This window comes from Phyllopteryx taeniolatus, chromosome 23, assembly GCF_024500385.1.
Source record: "Phyllopteryx taeniolatus isolate TA_2022b chromosome 23, UOR_Ptae_1.2, whole genome shotgun sequence".
Lineage (NCBI taxonomy): Eukaryota > Metazoa > Chordata > Actinopteri > Syngnathiformes > Syngnathidae > Phyllopteryx > Phyllopteryx taeniolatus.
In genome coordinates this window covers 542432-560006 of record NC_084524.1, presented here as the reverse complement: position 1 = coordinate 560006, position 17575 = coordinate 542432, and the positions used below count along the sequence as shown (strand labels likewise).

Below are 17575 nucleotides of genomic sequence, written 5' to 3'. Positions count from 1 at the left end.
CCGGGCGCCGGCCTTCCTGAAGACCGGGCGGTAAGATCACCGCTGAGGTTCTCCAGCCTGGCCGCTCATCTGTGGAGAGTCAAGTCAGTTTGTTCAAAATGTACGCGCGGCCGTCAAAAAAAAAAAAAAAAAAGCCCAAAGTTGATTGACTTTTTCTGGGGTTAGAAAGGGTCAGTGGGTGCGCGATTGAGGCTGGCCTTAATAAAAATAGCCAAGGTGCCCACGGTGGTGAAGATGACAAATATCCAGAGGAACATGCGGTCCACCACCATGGCCACGTACTGCCAGTCCTCCTTCAGCTGGGACACATCGGGGAAAGAGAATTAGAAAGGCGCGGTTCAAAACCCCCGTTTGCAAAGAAAGAGGTGAAATCTCACAGCTTCGTAGTCCTTTTCGGCCTGCAGAGCTTCAGCGATGTACGTGATGGCGTCAACGGCGGACTTGAGTTCGGGGGGCAGCGACAGGTAGCTACTGGGCCCGTCGATGAACCTCCTTAGCTCCGATGTTTTCCCCTCCGCTTGGAACCTGTGCACAAATAGGCAATCTTGACAGCGAGTGGAAGCTTGCGAGAAGATGAGCCAACTTCTTCGTCTTCTTTTAAAATCAGCTACGTTCCGTTCGTTCAGAACTGATTTCTAAGACGCATCAAACTGATACATGTACCTTCATAGGGGGCTGTTGCGGCAGTGACCTAAACAGGAAGGAATTGCTAGTTTTGTTTTGCCAAATGCGTAACCGATCATGTTCAAACGTGAAATTGATCACGTTATAACGCGATCCTGAGTTTTTTGTTGTTGTTGTTTTTTCTGGTGTGGCCGCAATACGCTTCAATACTGAAGTCCATTTGAGAAGCTGCAGTAAGAGTGGGACAGTCAGTGCCCAGATTGTTGCTTTGACTCTTGCTTCCTTTTTCTTTTTTGACGGACGGCTCACCCACCACCAGAGGACAGTGTTGCTCCGAATGCCGGACAGGCCCGAGTGAGGGACGACCTGCTCGGTATTCGGCGCCAACGCTCGGAGCGGTTTACAATGCGGCGGTGGTCTCGGCGAAGCGGCTGTGACCTCTTTGAGGGGAAAGCGGGAGGGCCAGATTAGGAACGAGGAAGAGAAGAGACTCGCAAGACTTCCCCTCCATCAGTGCTCAAAGTAGCACCTCAGCGTGGAGTCAATTACAATTCATTCGACTAATTCAGCTAAAACTGGCTGTCTGGTGCCAAGACATGCACTAAATCCAATTACGTGTGTGTGCGTGTCTTGGAACATACTGCGGCCTCATCAAATTGCTCTTGTAGACCCTTAGCGGGCCTTTTTTTCCTCTTCACACTCATTATATCGTTTTTTTTTGGTCCCTTTTTTTCTTTCTACAATAATGAAGGGATGTGCAGAAATGCGAGTGAACTTTGAATGTGTGCTCTCGCGAACGGCCGTGGCCTCACCTGTTGGGCTTAGGGAACAAGATGGCGTTGTCCGGCTTGCGGATGAAGTACTCGTCGGTGGCCTTGTTGATGGCAAACACCTTCTTCTCCCGCTGGATGGGCAACATCTTGAGGGCCAGGGGCACCTCCACTTTGGGGCGCAGCATGCACAGGTACGAGGGTAGCATGTGGATGAAGATCTACGGAGGAGGAGGAGGAGGAGGAATTGCATTTGTTTGGATTCGTTTATGGCAGGATTTATGGGCTAAACGAGACTCGATGGGCCCGCGTTGGTCTGTCGTCAAAATGCTGAATGATGCGGCTGAGGGAGCCAGCCGGTAACGCGATCCATCCCCTGAGCAATTGAGCAGTTGATCTCACCCTGCGGACCCACAGCGGCATCATGTGGGTGTTCGGCGAGCGGTGGTGCAGGTTGAGCACGACCACGCTGAGGATGACGGAGCAGGTGACCAGGATCATGGTGAACATGATGTACTTGACGATGATGGGAACGCCCAGCGAGGTCTCGGGAATTTTGTCCGCCAACAGCAGCAGGAAGACCGTGAGGGTGAGCAAAACATTGATGGACAGTCCCATCTTTTCACCTGACAGAGGGAGAACAAAGTTGATGCTTACTCGGTGTGTGTGTGTTTTGTCCGGCGCACTAGAGTATACCGTACCTGCATCGGGCGGCAGGTAGAAGTTGAAGATGGCGATGACGGTGATGAGGATGCACGGGAGGATGATGTTCAGCACGTAGTAGAGCGGCTTCCTCTCGATGATCAGGTAGAAGCTCATGTCCTCGTACAGGTCTTTGTTCATGTTCTTCCTGCACGCCTTGTGTCTGATGTGCCACTCGCCGCTCTCTGGGGACGCAGGACCAGTATGTGAGGTCAGCTCAACGGGTTAAGCGGCGAGACGTTGGAGGGAGGACTGGCAGTCTCCAAAGCAGGGGCAATCGCGAGGGCGGCGTTAGTCGAACCTTTGCGGCCGACGGGGGGGATGCGGGCCGAGCAAAGTTTTCCGTCCGTGACCGGGGTATTGCGTGGGCGGTAAACCTCGTCCCACACTGTGTGGCCATTACATTTCGCTGAGGGGGGTGGAGGGAACTTTGGAGAAGTACAAAATCGTTTAGTGGGGCTTAGGATTGGTTTTAGGGGGACTAAGACACTCACATTTGCGCATAACCACATCCAAGCAAATCGTTTTAGGAGGGCTCAACAACATTTGCGACGTCACTGCTCCAAAGTACAGAGCATTACAATTCTTCAGCTGAAATGTCATCAACGCACGGATTGCTGTTTCAATTCAAATCAACGTACACTAGTCACGAAAAAGTTAAGAGTATTGGGCTTTCGGGTGAAATTTCCAGGATGAACCTATAACCTTCCTTGACAGGTCAACTTAATTTGACATTGTCTCAACTTTTGTTGTCCAAATGTTTCGGCCCTTTTTGAACAACTTGCTGTTCTTTAACAAGGAGCTGATTAGCAACATTCCCGACCGGTGTGCGGTCCGCGAATGTTCTCCGAGGGAATCGGTCACTGAGTGTCGCACTTCGCCTCACCGCTGAAGGCCTCGTCCAGTAGGATCTCCCGTATCTCGTTGCCGTCGGCATCCAGCGTGTACTGCAGCTCGATCTCGGTGGAGTCGTACGTGTAGGAGCGGAACTGCATGCTGCAGTTCTGCCAGTCGAAAGGGAAATATGTCACCTGGGTGGGTGGAGACCAAAAAAAAAATTGGAGGGTCAGTTGAGGGGTGTAAAAACAGAAAAGTGTGTTGTTGGTGGTGAAGCAAAAAAAACGTAACCCTCACCCTAACGCCACAGGAGCTCAGGTAGAGTGCGGGCGGGGTCCAGGTCACCCTGCCATTGCTATACACCTGCACGTGAACATGCAGCGCCACATCAAACACGCCGTCGTTGCTGCGAGTCGACAACAACGTGGTGAGGAGTGAGTGACCCAAAAGGGCAAAACAGGTGTGCCGTTCAATCGCCACGCCTTACTTGTTGATCAGGACAATGTCCGGCAGCCACACTTTTGAAGCGGGGATACGCAAAACCTCAATCCCATCATGCTCTTTGGGATCCCACGACAAGTTGTAATCTGTCCACTCCTGTTTACAGAGTTCCTTGTAAAACGAGTCCGGATGGAAGGCACGCTTTGTTTCAACCGGCGCTTACCAAATTCATGACGACGACAGTGCTCATTTCTTCATTTTTCATATTCTGAAGGAAATGAAAAACAAAATAGAAGTCAATATATTGTTGGGTTTGCAGCGAGCGCGCACACGTAAATTGTTTACGTGTCCAGACCGGCTATTTAAAACGCAAACGGAATGTCAGGCAGACAGCTGGGACGGGCACCGAGCAGGGTGGGGGGGGCCGCGAACCGGAACCGGCCGAGCTGAAGCCGACACACCGTCGGACTTCTTTGCTTCCTTTTATTTGAACTCACCAGTCCGACAAATGAGGACAGGGTCATGCCCACCCGGACCACCACTCGCTCCTCGGGGGTGCGTGCGGGCCGAACCTTGAGCTTATAGTTAGCGAAGATCTGCTTCATGAGAGCCTGCTCGACATCCGCGGCTCCTGAAACGTTCAAAGTCAAACTCATTGGTGATTTAGTCGAAAGACCTTTGCTGCGTTGTACAGTTTGACCCAAATGCCATCATTTTTACACGCAACATTTCTCGTGCCTTATATTTTCCAGCGATGTCAAACATATGTCATTGGTTGGAAGCGTCGAGAATCAGTTGTGATTTTCATCCCCAGCTGTGACTCCTATTTAATGATCCGTTTTGAGCAAGCGGTGCACTGCGCAATCGCGCGGCTTCAAATTCGTTCAGATTTCAGAATTTTGCTGTGTAAATCTCCCAGCGTGCAATGCAATCCACCGGCATGTGCAATTTTTAGTAGTGTCAAATACAAGCTTGATATTGAAATATTCAACGCATACTATACTCTCTTTGAGAAGGGATGAAAATTACAATATTGAGGTGTGTAATTTATGCCGTGATGTAATGGATGTCTATTGCCATTGTTGCAAAAGTAAAATAAACAAAAGAGACAAGAGACAAGACTACCGGAGACAAATTCCTCGTGTGTTTTGGACATACTTGGCAAATAAAGATGATTCTGATAATCACTTCAGGAAAGAAAATCTGACATCCGCCAAACTGTGAGCGATAATTGATTGCATTATTTCCTGGGGGAAAATTGCTACTTTAAACTCATCCAGATGGAAAGAAAGAAATATTTGCGACCACATCCGAGTAGAATCCAGTTGTCAATACGAGTTAGCCCGCCTAGCTCCGTTTGCTACTCGGAGCAAACAACACTGCCGTAAAAACAGCGAAACTGTTCATTGAACATCTGCCTGGAGTCACAAACATCCACATTGATATCTGTTGACAGGAATTCCAATATGTGGTGAGCAAGACCGCTTCTTCACGGACCACCCGACCCGGACCCTTCGAGCGAGGACAAAAGTCAGCCAGTCGCGCAGTTCCGGCGGTTCCAGATCAGAGTAACCTAACGGTGCCAACAACTGGTCTGGATCCTACCGGTGGGTAAGTCACACACATTTCTAGTACTACTTTTGAGCTGCTGGGATCAGACGAATGAATCAAATGAATCTTTGCCGAGTTGAGATCCGAGCATCTGTCAGCCATCAAATGAGAGCCGGCGGCCATTTGGTGAGGTCGTTTCATCGTCATGTTTTCCACCCACCGTGACTATCGCACGTTTGTCAAATCGCGCCACGGTCGGCAGTCGTGTCCGGGATCTGGCCGCTGATTTCGTCTCATCGAATCACTTGCCCAGCGATTCCTGTGACTTCATGAGCCATGAATGCTGGGACGACTTTTAGCCATGTGTTTTGGAGCGTGAGCTAAAAGCGTGTCGAGCCACGCTTTCATGTCTCGCTATGCATGTCAATTCCTCAAACCGCGAGCATGATTCTTTCTTACTCGTTGCATTCTGTTTCTGCGCCGTTGCCTTCGTCGGGGGGCCGATTGTGTCGAGCGTGCGAGTTGTTCGTAGATGTGCGACAAGGCCGCCGCCGCCGCTTACCTCCCAGTGAACTCAGGCCGCATACGCAACACACCAGCAGGAACGCGTCTTGGCTTTTCATGGTGACAAAAACAGCACAACTCCGGCGTCGTTTTTGCTCCCGTGGAAGTCCCCCGGAGATCCTCGGAGCGACTGCTGTTGTCTGTCAGTCAGGCCAGACGGGCCAACTGCCGACTGCTCCGATTACGACGGACAAGGGGGAGGCCGGGGTGTGAGTGTGTGCGTCTGTGCGTCTGTGTGTGTGTGCGTGCGTGTTCCCCCTTCCTATACATTCTGATGCCAAACGTCTCTTTTGCTCCCTCCTTTGCAGCTAGAACAGTTTCCACAATTTTGAGAGACTTTGTACAAACGGTTTGACTTTTTGATGGTGTCGAGGCTTTTACGGAGCTCGCTTAGGGACACGGCCGCGCGGGTCGGGCCTTCTTCTTCTGCAAGCCGACAGCCGGCAAAACAAATGAGCGATGTGGCGCTTAACGGTGACCGACAACACGCCGGCATCATTTACGATCCGCTCCCAGCGCCATTTGGTCCGCGGCCAATTTAATTAGCATAGAAGCAAAGCGTTAACGGCGAACCGGCGAGGAGCGCATCAACAACAGATCAGTCGGCTTTTATCGGTGGAGTTAAGTTGAATTGTTTTGTGGGGATCGCGCGCGTCAGCAACAAGTTGTGTTGACATTATCGGTGGAAAATCAATTTGACGGTGCGAGACGCGCTCAATTCAATGAAGAACTCCTCTGCCTGATGACCTTGGTTTTTTTCCTCCTTTTCTTGGTCACAATATAAAAAAAAACCCACTGACCACCAGTGTTAAAATCATACAAATTTATGCGTTTTATTCAGTTTTAGCCACGTCTTTGTGTCAGGTACGATAGAAATAAATGCAAATGCAAAGTGAAGATTTGGAGGGTTGGCGGCGGGTGGAGGGAGGCCATGAAATAGAAGGCAAAGACTGTCGCTTTATGTGGTCTGGCCGCACGCAAGCTCGTCAGCCTGTCTCGGCGCATTTGGAAATCCTCCACACCCGCGCTGTGTCGTGCTGCTGCGCCCCTCTCGCATTTCTTCACAGAGCTACAGATACTTTATATTTGCCTGCTTCTTTGTATACAAAAGTAGTGTCATTGGCGCTTTGACAGCCGGAAGACTTTAGGGCTCTTCTGGAATTTGGAAGACAAAAGATTTTGCGGAGGAGGAACGCGTCACAATAAGTGTCCTCGTAGTACAAAGAACAGCAACAAAAAGACTCCTTTTGCGGACGGTAGACGGCGTGTGAGAGGAGGCGTCCTGTGACGGAGGTCACGCAGCTGCTCTGAGGACGAGGGAGAGGGCGACGCCTGGCGGGGCGACAACAAACTGGCAATTTGGATTGCGAACGTGTGCTGCATCGCATTTTGTGCCGCCTTTGCTGCGGAGGAGGAAGTCGGTCTCGGCGGCCGGAACGGAAAGTAAACGTACAAGGTCCAATGCGGTAATGTCCAACGATCTGTCAGTCCCATCGCAATCTCGACATTTCTAGATTGAATTACGAGAATACCAATCATCATCATTATCATCATCAGAATAATATAGCGACAGTAAGTATGAGGGCTTGAAGTAGATGAAGAAAAGGGACAGTGCTACTCTACTCCCCCCCCCCCCCCCCCCCCCCGCCCTACTAACTCTTTTTTTTTTTTTTTTTTGGTGTGTTTTCTGCTGCATTGCAGATGTGGCGAAGGGACTCCACCGCAAAGTAATGCCTGCACACACGCACGCACGCACACGGACACGCAAGGGCACATGCAAATCGAAGCCTGTGTGCGTTAGCTTGCAATATCAATATGAATCTCTCGCCCCCTCCTCTCGCTCTCGCCGTCTGGGACGTGGTGCTGGCTGCACTTTGTTCATCGGGTTTATTGCTTTGTTTTGTCCAGTGACTTGCACTCATTGATTCTTACTCCCCTCGCACAGCACAGCACCCCCACCGCAGACAGTATCCACACAGCGGACCCCCAGGTGGGTCAGCCTCTCTCCCTCTCTGCAGCGTGCCGGCGACGGGGGGAGTCCCCGGGGAGGAGTACGAGCTCCCGATTCGTCCGAATTTGCGAGTCCCCGTAAAAGCAGATATGCAAACCTTGTCTGCTATTATTATTATTATTATTATTATTACACAGCGGTGCCTCGAGATACAAGTTTGATTTCTTCAACAACAAAAATGCAATGTTTTATTTGAATGAGAAAAAAAGATCTCTATAATATTATACTTGTACATTTAAAAAAGAAATATATATAAAAAAAATAAGGTAGTGACATAATGAAAGAAAATGTCCGTTTGTCAAGGAATTCAATGCGCATTGTGCTGCTCTTTTGCTCTTTTTGGCGTGTGCGTCTTGGCCAAATCACACTGACTCTTCATGCTTGACTTCATGCCTACCTGGATGTCGCAGCCAATCACATTGCGGCGGGGCGTGTCCTGCCTAAAACTCAAGTGGGATTCATATATATATATATATATATAGAGAGAGAGGATAAAGAATACAGTATATAAGTGCGAGTACTGTTATATTGTCCATGTACAGCATGTGTGTTGCTGTGCCGTTCGTGTTCAAATACCCGCTGCTTAAAGGGTCAGAACACCCGAACGCAGCCACACAAACGCTAATGAGCATTAGCCTGAAGCTAACAGACTAAAGGCTAAGATATGTTGCTCTTTGAAATGTGTAATTGTCTTGAGTTTGACACGAAACCTCAACTGGGAGTGGCAATAAACAGCTCGAAGCCTCTTTTTGAAAAGAACATTTCATATTCATTATAGCTGCCACTGCCACCTTAACACGCTCGTATCTCAAGTGGACGCTCGCAAGTCGGGTCCCTCGTATCTCGAGGCACCGCCGTATTCTTTTTTGGGCCATCAACACCAAGAGGTGATGTCTGAGCTCCGGCGTCCGCAATGCAACCCCCCCCCCCCTCAACTGGTTCACCTCATCCTGTGCCTTTCAAACTCCAAAATCAACGCATGCGTTCTGTGATGCAGCTCCGTTTCAAAACACGAGCGCTGCTGTCAACTCTTTGCAGCTTCTTGCCTCTTAACTTAAAAGAACAAACATTTTCTTAAAAAAATGCCGTTCGAATAACATAGTTCCGAAAGTTATCCCCCCCCCCCCGTTTCAAATTGAAATCTTCGAGAGTTCCACCCACGCAATATCTGCCTGCAGCCGTAATTCTGTTCCAGCACCCAGCGGTGTTTAATTAAACATTTGTGTAATTACTTTGGGAAGAATAGTCAAACATTTAATGGACTTAGTGATCCATGGGGGATGACTGGTCAAACATGGCAACCTGAAGGTCTATTTAGCGATTTAATTAAGGTTTTAAGCGCTTCCGCCCGGTGTGAAAGTGGCGTTTCAGCAATTACAAATGTGGCAATAACGGCAATGCAATTTAATATCACATTTAGTGATTTGTACCTTGCTTAAAAGTGAGACAATCTTGACTTGTGTGAAGAACAACATCACCGTCGGCGTTATTGTGTTGGCATTGATGCGAGCGTTAGACAAGGCTCAGATTTCGGCGTTATTCATTTCTCTTTCATTGCTGAGGGATCGTTTTGGCTTTCATTCTTTCCTTTCACCTCAATCTTTTTGTCTGCCATGCAGTTTGGCATCGTGTCGTCAACACATCCGTAATATAACCATCAGTTACATCATCAGCTACGCACCCACGCCAATTAATGCACATTTTTCGCACCTATGTGTTTTTTTTGAAGGGTTGACAGATTGTGATTAACAACATTAACAAAGAGTGGAAAATTGAGTACAAGTGTGAAACTAATGAAATCACAAAATCACAGCGGTGATACATGGAAGAAGACCTCTCACGCACACACACACACACACATAATGCTTGTTAAAAAGCTGCTGACATGCATGGAAGACGTCGATGGAGCGAGACGGTGGCTGAGGAACCAATTGTGGTGAACGCCAGGAAGACTTTTTGCTCGGCTGCTGGACCGACTGGGAAAAAAAAAAAAGAAGGCCACACCTCTTGTCGGCGTTATTGCTTCCCAAATTGTAGAGGTCAGGACATGAAGGACGTTCTCTTCGGTGCCCGCTGAAGGTAACCAAAGAGTCTCGGGGGGGGGGGGGGATCCGTGTTGCAGGACCTGGCAACCCTGTTCAGGTGTCCTCCGGGGATCCCCCTCCAGCCCTCTTGTCTCACACCGCTAGGATGACGAGGTTTTGGTTTTGCTTTGAGGCTCTTTCTTGCCATTGTGGTGCACCGGCGACTCACTGGAGGTCTTGGGCGTTTTCCTGGGCGGACTCTGCTCGGCGACGTCATGGAGGGACGGCTCCCTGTACATGGCCACTACATACAGACGGAAAGAGAACAACAATTCAGCTGAATGATATTTGGCCCATGAGAAATGGAACAAAATTTGCTTCATTTGGCGGCATTTCTCTTGGCTGCACTGCGTGTAATGCGTGTACGCGTACCCGCATGCGGACGTTAGGTGTTGTGCGTGCGTCCAATCAGATTTCAGCCTCCGTGTGTCGCCGTATCAATCGAATCTTCGCAGGGCCTTCAAATCAGTAGTGACATGCCCACGTAAATGAAATCATTGACGTCAGCATTTTTACATCCTCGGCTCGGTTGGATGACGCAAATTCGGCGAGCTAAAATACATCTTTTCCAATCTGCACACATCACTACGTTTGCATATGAAGTATTTTCTTTGGATGGTTTTGTCATGCGATAGATCAATATTGATTGCGAACCGCTCGAGCTGCATTTGGATAACGTATGAATGATTTCTCGAACTATGTCGGTGCGGATTAAGATGGCTCAATCCGCGCGGGGAGCTTTCTGCTTTCTGCTTTCTGCTACTGATCTGTGGCACCTTCAATGAGTTTGGGTAGAAAATGTGCGGCGCCCTTCGTCTTCTTGACGCGGTTTCCCTTCATGACCTGCCCGTCCCGGTTGATGCCGATGTACCAGGCCCGGCCCGACTGCGTCTGTCTGTACAGGACGGACGAGTAGGTGACGTAGTAGTTCTCGAACACGCACTCTTTGAACTTGCACTCTGGTGTGAAGTGTTCCTGGAAGACACACGCAGAGCACGCACGCATACACAAAAGGGCTAGGTGAGGACAACAGGTTTGGGAAAAGGGAGCCCGCGTTTCATCATCACAGGCTTACTGAAGCGGGATCCGTTATTTATACCGCGCCTTACCTGCAACAAACAACAATGGCCTTAGCCCCCCCCCCCCCGCGCCCTCCCCCCGGATGGTCCGGCGACCGCCTTTCGGCCTTTTCGGCCTACGCTCGTATTCGCCAAGATGTCACGTCGTGCCGCTGCCACGTTTTCCCTCTCTGCGCCGCACTTTGCATCTCCTTGTTCACTTCCAACCCTCGCGGCCCTCCGCCATGTTGTAACCTTGTCGGGAACAAAGCAATTTACACGATCGATTTGGAGCGTCCATGCGACGGCTGAGCGGAAAGGCCCGAATCGGGACTTTGCTCGCTCTCCATTCAGATCTCCATCCTGCGTCTCCTCTCCCTTGTGGGCCACAACAGACGTGTTAGCCGCCGCTCTTTGGACAGTAAAATATATTCAGGCCTGACCGATATTGGCTCTTTTCAAATGGCCGACATTTTTTGGCAGATTTCTTTCTTTAAACATGAACACATTACAACATAAGACAAAAATGATGACTTTCAAACAAACAAAGACAAATCCCTGGCCTCGCCTGTGTGGAGTTTGCATGTTCTCCCCGTTCCTGCGTGCATTCTCTCGGGCGACTTTCTCGGGTTTCCCCAAAGGCACGCATGTTCGGTCCATTCAGGACTGTAGATTGCCCGTTGGTGTGAATGTTTGTTTGTTCATACGTGCCCTGCAATTGGCTGGCCACCGGCTCAGGGCGTTCCCCGCCTCTCGCCCGGAGTCGGCCGGGATAGGCGCCAGCACGCCCGCGACCCGAGTGACGATAAGCGCTACGGAAAATGGACGGCTGGATGCAAAGGGCAAATATCGGCCAGGCTCGAGTTGTTTTCCCTGCAATTAACAAAACTGTTGCATCCAAACTGCAATTCGTCACAGCTCTCTCTCTCTCTCTCTCTCTCTCTCACGCTAGGAAAGCTCACACTCACCCCAGGGTGCCGTCGGCTGTGCTACTCATTTAAGGGTGCGCATTATTCACGGGGCACGCACGCACGCACGCACGCTCGCATCTGTCTGCCGAGCTTTTACCCTGACGAGCCGTCACGGCAATTTCATCATTTCCTCCTCGGCAAACGACGAAGTCTCTCTTGGTCGCCCCTCGCCACCCCGCACGAGCTCAACCTGCTGCGCTTCCTCTAGTATTCAGTGGGGGGGGCCGTCTTCACGCAGAGCCGTCTGCCGCCTCTTCATGTTGCCTTTGCTCGTTGTTGTGCGGCAAAGCACGTTTGCTGAAGCGTCCCCTCAAGTTGCACCTGTTTGAGAACAACACGCACGCCGTGACACGACTCGTGACCGTCGCGCACGCACGCTCAAAAGCGATGACCGAGGCATCAGCCGCTGCCCTCGTCGCTCACTCGCACGAAAGGTTCAAATCATGATAAGGCGAAGTACAGGAGGATTATGACACAGCTGCCGTTTACCGCGAGGCCTCCCCGTGCGCTCTGGCGGGAAACGGATTCCGCGTAAGACCTCTGCACAAAGTCAATAATCATGAGGTGAAAACAAAACTGCTGGACAAAACGTGAGGAAGAGAATTTCGGAGTCGCAGATGCGCATCGGTGGCGTTCACGACGACGGCCGTGTTTGGCGGCATCAATATGGCGCAGTGGCACGACGTGCGCGTTGCTGTTGAGTCGTGGCACGCCGGCACGAACCGACGCTGATCGAGGCTAACCTTTGAAAACGTGTGCGCTTGTGTTATTTGATCACGACCCCGACGCCAGTGTTGGGTAGGAACTCATTGCAACATGTATCTGATTGTAATCCGTGTAACGCATTACATTACGGTGAGAGAATATGCACTTCCATGACATTTCCATGATTCCAATTTGAGTTACATTTTTTTTTTTCCCCGATCACTTCCTCCTTGTAAAGCCGAGGCTTGCGATTGGCTCTCTCTGGTCATTTGCCATTCTGCCGTGGTCTCAAACAGGTCCTATTTTTTCTTAGTTTGTCTGGAAAAGCTTTGAGTCATTTTTGTTCCACATAAAAGAAGACGGCCTTTTGAGCAGCTTCATCTTTCGAATTTTGGAACTGGAATATTGACTTATCTGGGCGATATGGTCTGTTGGCTGCAGCCCCCACGCACGAGCGCTCTTTCTTCCCCTCTCCCCCTCTTGCTCCCTCCGTCACGTGGCCTCTCACCTCCTCGCCGCAGGCCACGTGTGTCCGCCGCACGAGAGGCGACGTCACGGGGAGGAGACGCCGTGCCGAGCGGGCGGTTCGAAAACCTGTTGCAAATCACGGAACTTCATTTCGGACGCGAAAGGCTTTTTCGTATTAAACGTTTGAAAATGTTATCAGCTGTGGATGGATGACAACTGCCAATATTAAAATGGATAGATTTTTGAAAGGAAACTCAGTGGGCCACGTCCGCAGCGTTATTGAGCAAACGATGTGAAATGATTGCCATTCAGTCTGGACCAGAAAAGAAATTGTTCGGGCTCGTTTGAACTGCTCGGACTCCGGCTTCTTTTTCCCAACGCACTTTGACCTATTCCAGCTCCAAAGAAATCCGCCCATCCATTGTTGTTCTGGCGTTATTTAGCATCGGTCTGTGCTTCGACAGCTGACGTAGGATGAATCCCGCCCTCCTCCTGCACTGACATTCTCAATATTGGCTCCCCAGGGCCAAAGCTGCGTTCGCTGTCGTCGGGAGTTGCGAGTTTGACAACTTTTTCGCCCTGCGCAGGCCCCCGGTACCGGTACCGGTACCGGTCCGGCCCAATTACGTCTCGCTGCTTCTCTGTGTTTATACCTGACTGCGCATGTGGCTTTGCTGAGGGCGTGCGGTGGGAAGCCAAATTGAACACGGCAGAAAGTGTGTGTGTGTGTGTCTGTCTTTACCACACCATTTAACACGGTGTGTGTGTGTGTGTTTGTGTGTGTCCCCCTCCACACACACACACACACACACACACACACACACGAGGAGCAAGCACACACAATTTCCCTCTGGTCTCTGCCCAGGAGGCTGTTGCACACCACGTGTCTCATAAAATGGGCCACCGTGTCCTCAGCTGAGCACTATTTCTTTCTTTACTGATTTGGAATCATCAGTTTTGTAATTTGGTGTTCAAACGAGCAACAGCAAATGAATTTGATTGATGATCATATTGCTTCGATGTAGAACAAGTAAATGTGGCGGGCGGGCCAGACGAGAGAGCGGGCGCAGCAGATAAGGGCAATCGCACGGAGGCGGAAAAATGAACCGCAACACAATGCGGCTGACGCAAATAGTTGGACAGTAAAGAAAGAAAGAGAAAGAAAGAAGACAGCAGCTGCTATCGGGAGATAGGGAACCGAAGCGACGGCAAGATGCCAGCCCTTTGCTACGAGCTCGTGCGACTTCCGGCATTCCTTTCTGCGAATACTCATTTGACTCCTCCCGGAAAAGCCACGAAGCGCTCTGAGGAACCTCGAGGATTTCGAAGAACAACTAATTCACCCGCAGCTTAGCTACGTACTCTCACCGGTGCGGCGGGCTCCCTCTTCCTCTCCCGCTTTCGAGAATGCACCTATCGTTGTTGTCCGAGCTTGTTTTGAGAGGGGGAGCGCGAGCTGTCAATAATTCCCCTGGTGTTTGCAAGCAGTGACACAAACATTTCTTGATCAAAACATCTCGTAACAATTCAATGTGAAACGAAACCGTTTGTACGTCGTGATTCGTTCATCGTGGCTCCTTCTGGTTTGCATAACTTGGCCAGCGAGGGCAGTATACAAAGGTTTTACAACTACTCCCAGTAACTTAGTAACCTGCAGTCATAGTCGTCGTTTTTTTCCCAGGGCATAAAGAATATATGCCTGCGAGTATTGTTATATTGTCAATCTAGTTTCGCTAGTTTCGCTGCGCCGCTTGCCCACAGGCGTGAAAATCAAGCGAAAGCAAATCACGTGTGTCGACTTCCTTTCTTACTCAAATACCAACATTGCAAATTGTCTTGCCATTTAATAACTTATTGCAAAACGTTTTTGTTACCGATGCCCCTTTAAAAATAAATGTAAACATTTTTGGAACGGCTTCCGATTTCAAAACTATATGCATCTCACGCATATGTAATCATGTGAGGCGATCATAAATGTGTATGGAATCGCGGTCATAACGGCCCTCGGAGGGAAACCCGAATTACGGCAATCAGCATCTCCGCACTTTCTCGCAGTAGCGAAGATAGCGAAGATAGCGAGGATAGCGAGGATAGCGAGTGTGCCAGTTGACCACAGGACACGGCAGGTTTTAGCTGCGTAACCTTTCCCTTGATGAGGTCACGCCGCTCGGACGGTCCCGACCCATCGCTCTTCTTCCCGCATTGCAGAGCGAGCCCGCAACCGAGGCTCTTTCTCCAGCCGCATCGGCCCCCCCAAGGGGGAGGAAAAAAGACAAATGCCTCCCTCCTCAATTTCTTTCTACCTTTCATTTGGAGGCTTACATTTGCGGAGAACGCTTTCTTAAGGTCGGGACGGGAAACAAAACCCCCGGCCGGCCCTCTTGGGGCCACCCGCCTTTCGGAGTCCTGATCTCACTGGGATTTTCTGCGAGGGTCCCCAGTGTTTCGGACAAGTGGGTCGCCTTTCTCTCTGTTAGTACACAGTAGCGCTTCGCAAGCGCTCAGAAAAAGCAATGAAATATGGCCACAAAATGGCGCTGATCTTTCGGTTTTAGGAGGGCAACATCAATTGTTTCTCCTTTTTACAAATTGAAGAATGCAGACTGTAACAGTTTTAACACTAATGGCTTTACAAAAATAAAATAAAAAGATCTATATCTATATAAGAGGCTGTTTAAATGCCTCTGGAAGTTTGCATTTTCTTTCAATCTGCACAGATAGTCAAATGAGTTTGATGTCGCTATCGTCCGTAGCCAGCAGCTGAATATAGCGAATCCATTCACATTCAGAAAACCATTTCTATGGTACCTTTTGCTGTGACAAATAACGCGACTTTCCCAAGTAAAAGGCAAATCCGACCTGCGATGTACGTACAATCAGCGCTCGAGCGTCCGGGAGCTCCTCGGAAAGCGGCGTCTCTGCTCGAGCCGAGGGTCGCCCCTTCGAATGCGGGCTCCGACTGTCGGCGTGCCGAGGTGCCCGCGGGCAAGACACTGAACCCTCATTTGCTCCCAGCGGGCCTGGCGTCGGTGTACTGCATGAGAATGGGAGGCTTTGGCCACTGTGATGGTGGAGATCAAGCGCTGTAGACTTGCACTCCATTTACCGTGACTAACATAGTTACAGTATGCCAAACCCGTTTAGAGCAGAAATAGAACCCAATCCAAATCAAAAGGAGGACATTAAGTCCAGCTCAAGCGGCTCGTGCGTTCTTGTGCAGCGCAAGGTTAGAAATGGAAAACCTCAAGAAGGAGCGGTCCCCGGTAATTGATTGATGATTCCGCTCGTCTCCCCTGACTCTCTCTGAAGGTGGCGGTTTCTCAATTGTTGATTTATTCTCGCAGGGAAGGGATTCTGCAAAAGGATTTCTTTTGGACAGAGCAATTCTTCGGTTGATGTCTGAATTAGTTTCGGTTCAAGTTGAATGCAAAAGGAGCACTGTAAATATTAGTAGCCAAAGTGTCGTACATTGGGACATTTATCCGGTGGAAAAAATGGAGTAAAAGAGAGGTTACATGAATCATGAAGGTTACGAAATAAGTGGTCAGGCTCAAATGGTTCAAGTTTCTTTTAGCAGTTGGGCTTGAAAACCTCCAATAGATTTTTGGTCTTTTGACGTACTTTGAGAAGTCAGTCGTTGAGCGATTATGAGTGCACACCGGCCGGATACCTTCTATCTTCGGTCCGAAGCAGAAGATATGGAAGAGTTAAAGGGACCGAAGCCAAACATTCCCTCGCTGAAAGAGAATCTGGGATGGAATGGAATCACGAAGCGATATCGAGAAAACGATGGGAATTGCTCAATTCCGACCAATTCCCATCCCTACCAGGGGTCCGTACCGAGGTGTAGAGGTAGCCCTCGCTGTTCATGGCCACGTAGCGCCCCGTCTTGCAGCTCTGGATCGCCACGATGCGGAGGCCCACAGGAATCAAGTTGAACTGCACTGTCGCAAACACACAAAGAAGCATCGAGTCGAATTGGCAGCAAAAAGACAAAGCGGGAGACCCGGGAATTACGTTCACGTGCCGATATGAACAACAACAGTGTGTGCGCATGCTCAGGTGACGGATGGATGGAGTGAAAAATGTAACACAAGCAACTTTCAAGTCAATTTCACCGATGGAGACGGAAAGTCAATCACGGCTACAAGGGGGCGAAGAAAAGTTTGGGAATCGGAGCAACTTTGGGAATGTGAAGGGAAACGTTCCCACTGACTGATGAAGCACCTCATTGTGTTCATGTCAGAACGGCGCCCTCCCCCACGCCTCGTGTTACACCTTGTCATCTGTGCATCTCTCGCAAATGAGGGGAGGAGAGCGCATGACTGAAAAACATCAAACTGGGGGGGGATCTCCACTCCGCTTTTGTTGGGCCCTCAGCCCACTTTTGCATCAAATTGACAAATAGTTTGCTTTCGTCCACGTTCCCCGATAAAAAGGTCCTCGCTATCACATCCATCATCCTCATCATCCTATTCTTGGGGAATACCGGCGGCCCATCGCTACCTTATTTTCCCACAAGCCCTCACTCTTCCTCTGTTTTATTCAATTTGACTCTGGAAAACCAAATTGATCACCCCAAAAAGTTTGGTTTACTTTGATTCGTTCTTCCCCGGGGAGCGGAAAAGGAGAGGGATGGTGTTGCCAAATCAATCCTGCCAGTCAATTTGTGGCCCGGAGATAATAAAGACAATAAATAAGCAAGGAGAATGTGGAGGTAGATTGGATGCGGGGAGGAAGAGGAAGAGGAGGAGGAGGACGAGCGGGAGGTCCGGTGGCATCTCGCCAC

General features: G+C 49.9%; 3 protein-coding genes across 7 annotated transcripts in view; 1 reads left to right on the top strand and 2 right to left on the bottom strand.

Moving 5' to 3' along the window:
- Window positions 1–140: 140 nt before the first annotated feature.
- chrnb1 (cholinergic receptor, nicotinic, beta 1 (muscle)) lies at window positions 141–5695 on the bottom strand. Of its 3 annotated transcripts, none has more exons than XM_061763820.1 (11): window positions 5488–5695; window positions 3872–4005; window positions 3598–3642; window positions 3421–3530; window positions 3231–3339; window positions 2983–3127; window positions 2096–2281; window positions 1797–2020; window positions 1437–1615; window positions 378–525; window positions 141–299 (listed from the first exon to the last, which is right to left on the bottom strand). In XM_061763820.1, the coding sequence occupies exons 1-11, from the start codon at window positions 5546–5548 to the stop codon at window positions 162–164; spliced, it is 1479 nt and encodes a 492-aa protein (XP_061619804.1). In that variant the 5' UTR covers window positions 5549–5695; the 3' UTR covers window positions 141–161. The 3 variants fall into 3 exon arrangements, with proteins under 3 accessions (XP_061619804.1, XP_061619805.1, XP_061619806.1); XM_061763821.1 differs by having other exon boundaries at window positions 5385–5508; XM_061763822.1 differs by lacking the exon at window positions 5488–5695 and adding an exon at window positions 5146–5244.
- nlgn2a (neuroligin 2a) overlaps window positions 1846–17575 on the top strand; it is a 96766-nt gene continuing 81036 nt past the window's right edge. Inside the window, exons 1-3 of the mRNA XM_061763793.1 lie at window positions 1846–1983; window positions 2084–2201; window positions 4831–4985. The gene's annotated coding sequence lies outside the window, so the exon portion shown is untranslated. The remainder of the gene's footprint in view (window positions 1984–2083; window positions 2202–4830; window positions 4986–17575) is intronic.
- fgf11a (fibroblast growth factor 11a) overlaps window positions 7152–17575 on the bottom strand; it is a 28402-nt gene continuing 17978 nt past the window's right edge. For 2 of the 3 annotated variants that reach the window (XM_061764285.1, XM_061764287.1), the window contains 3 exons: window positions 16627–16730; window positions 10361–10559; window positions 9546–9828 (listed from right to left, as the gene is read on the bottom strand). In XM_061764285.1, the coding sequence (XP_061620269.1) occupies window positions 9686–9828; window positions 10361–10559; window positions 16627–16730 (446 nt within the window). In that variant the 3' untranslated portion in view covers window positions 9546–9685. Of the gene's footprint in view, window positions 9829–10360; window positions 10560–16626; window positions 16731–17575 lie in introns of all 3 variants that reach the window. The other variant, XM_061764286.1, reaches the window with a different exon arrangement.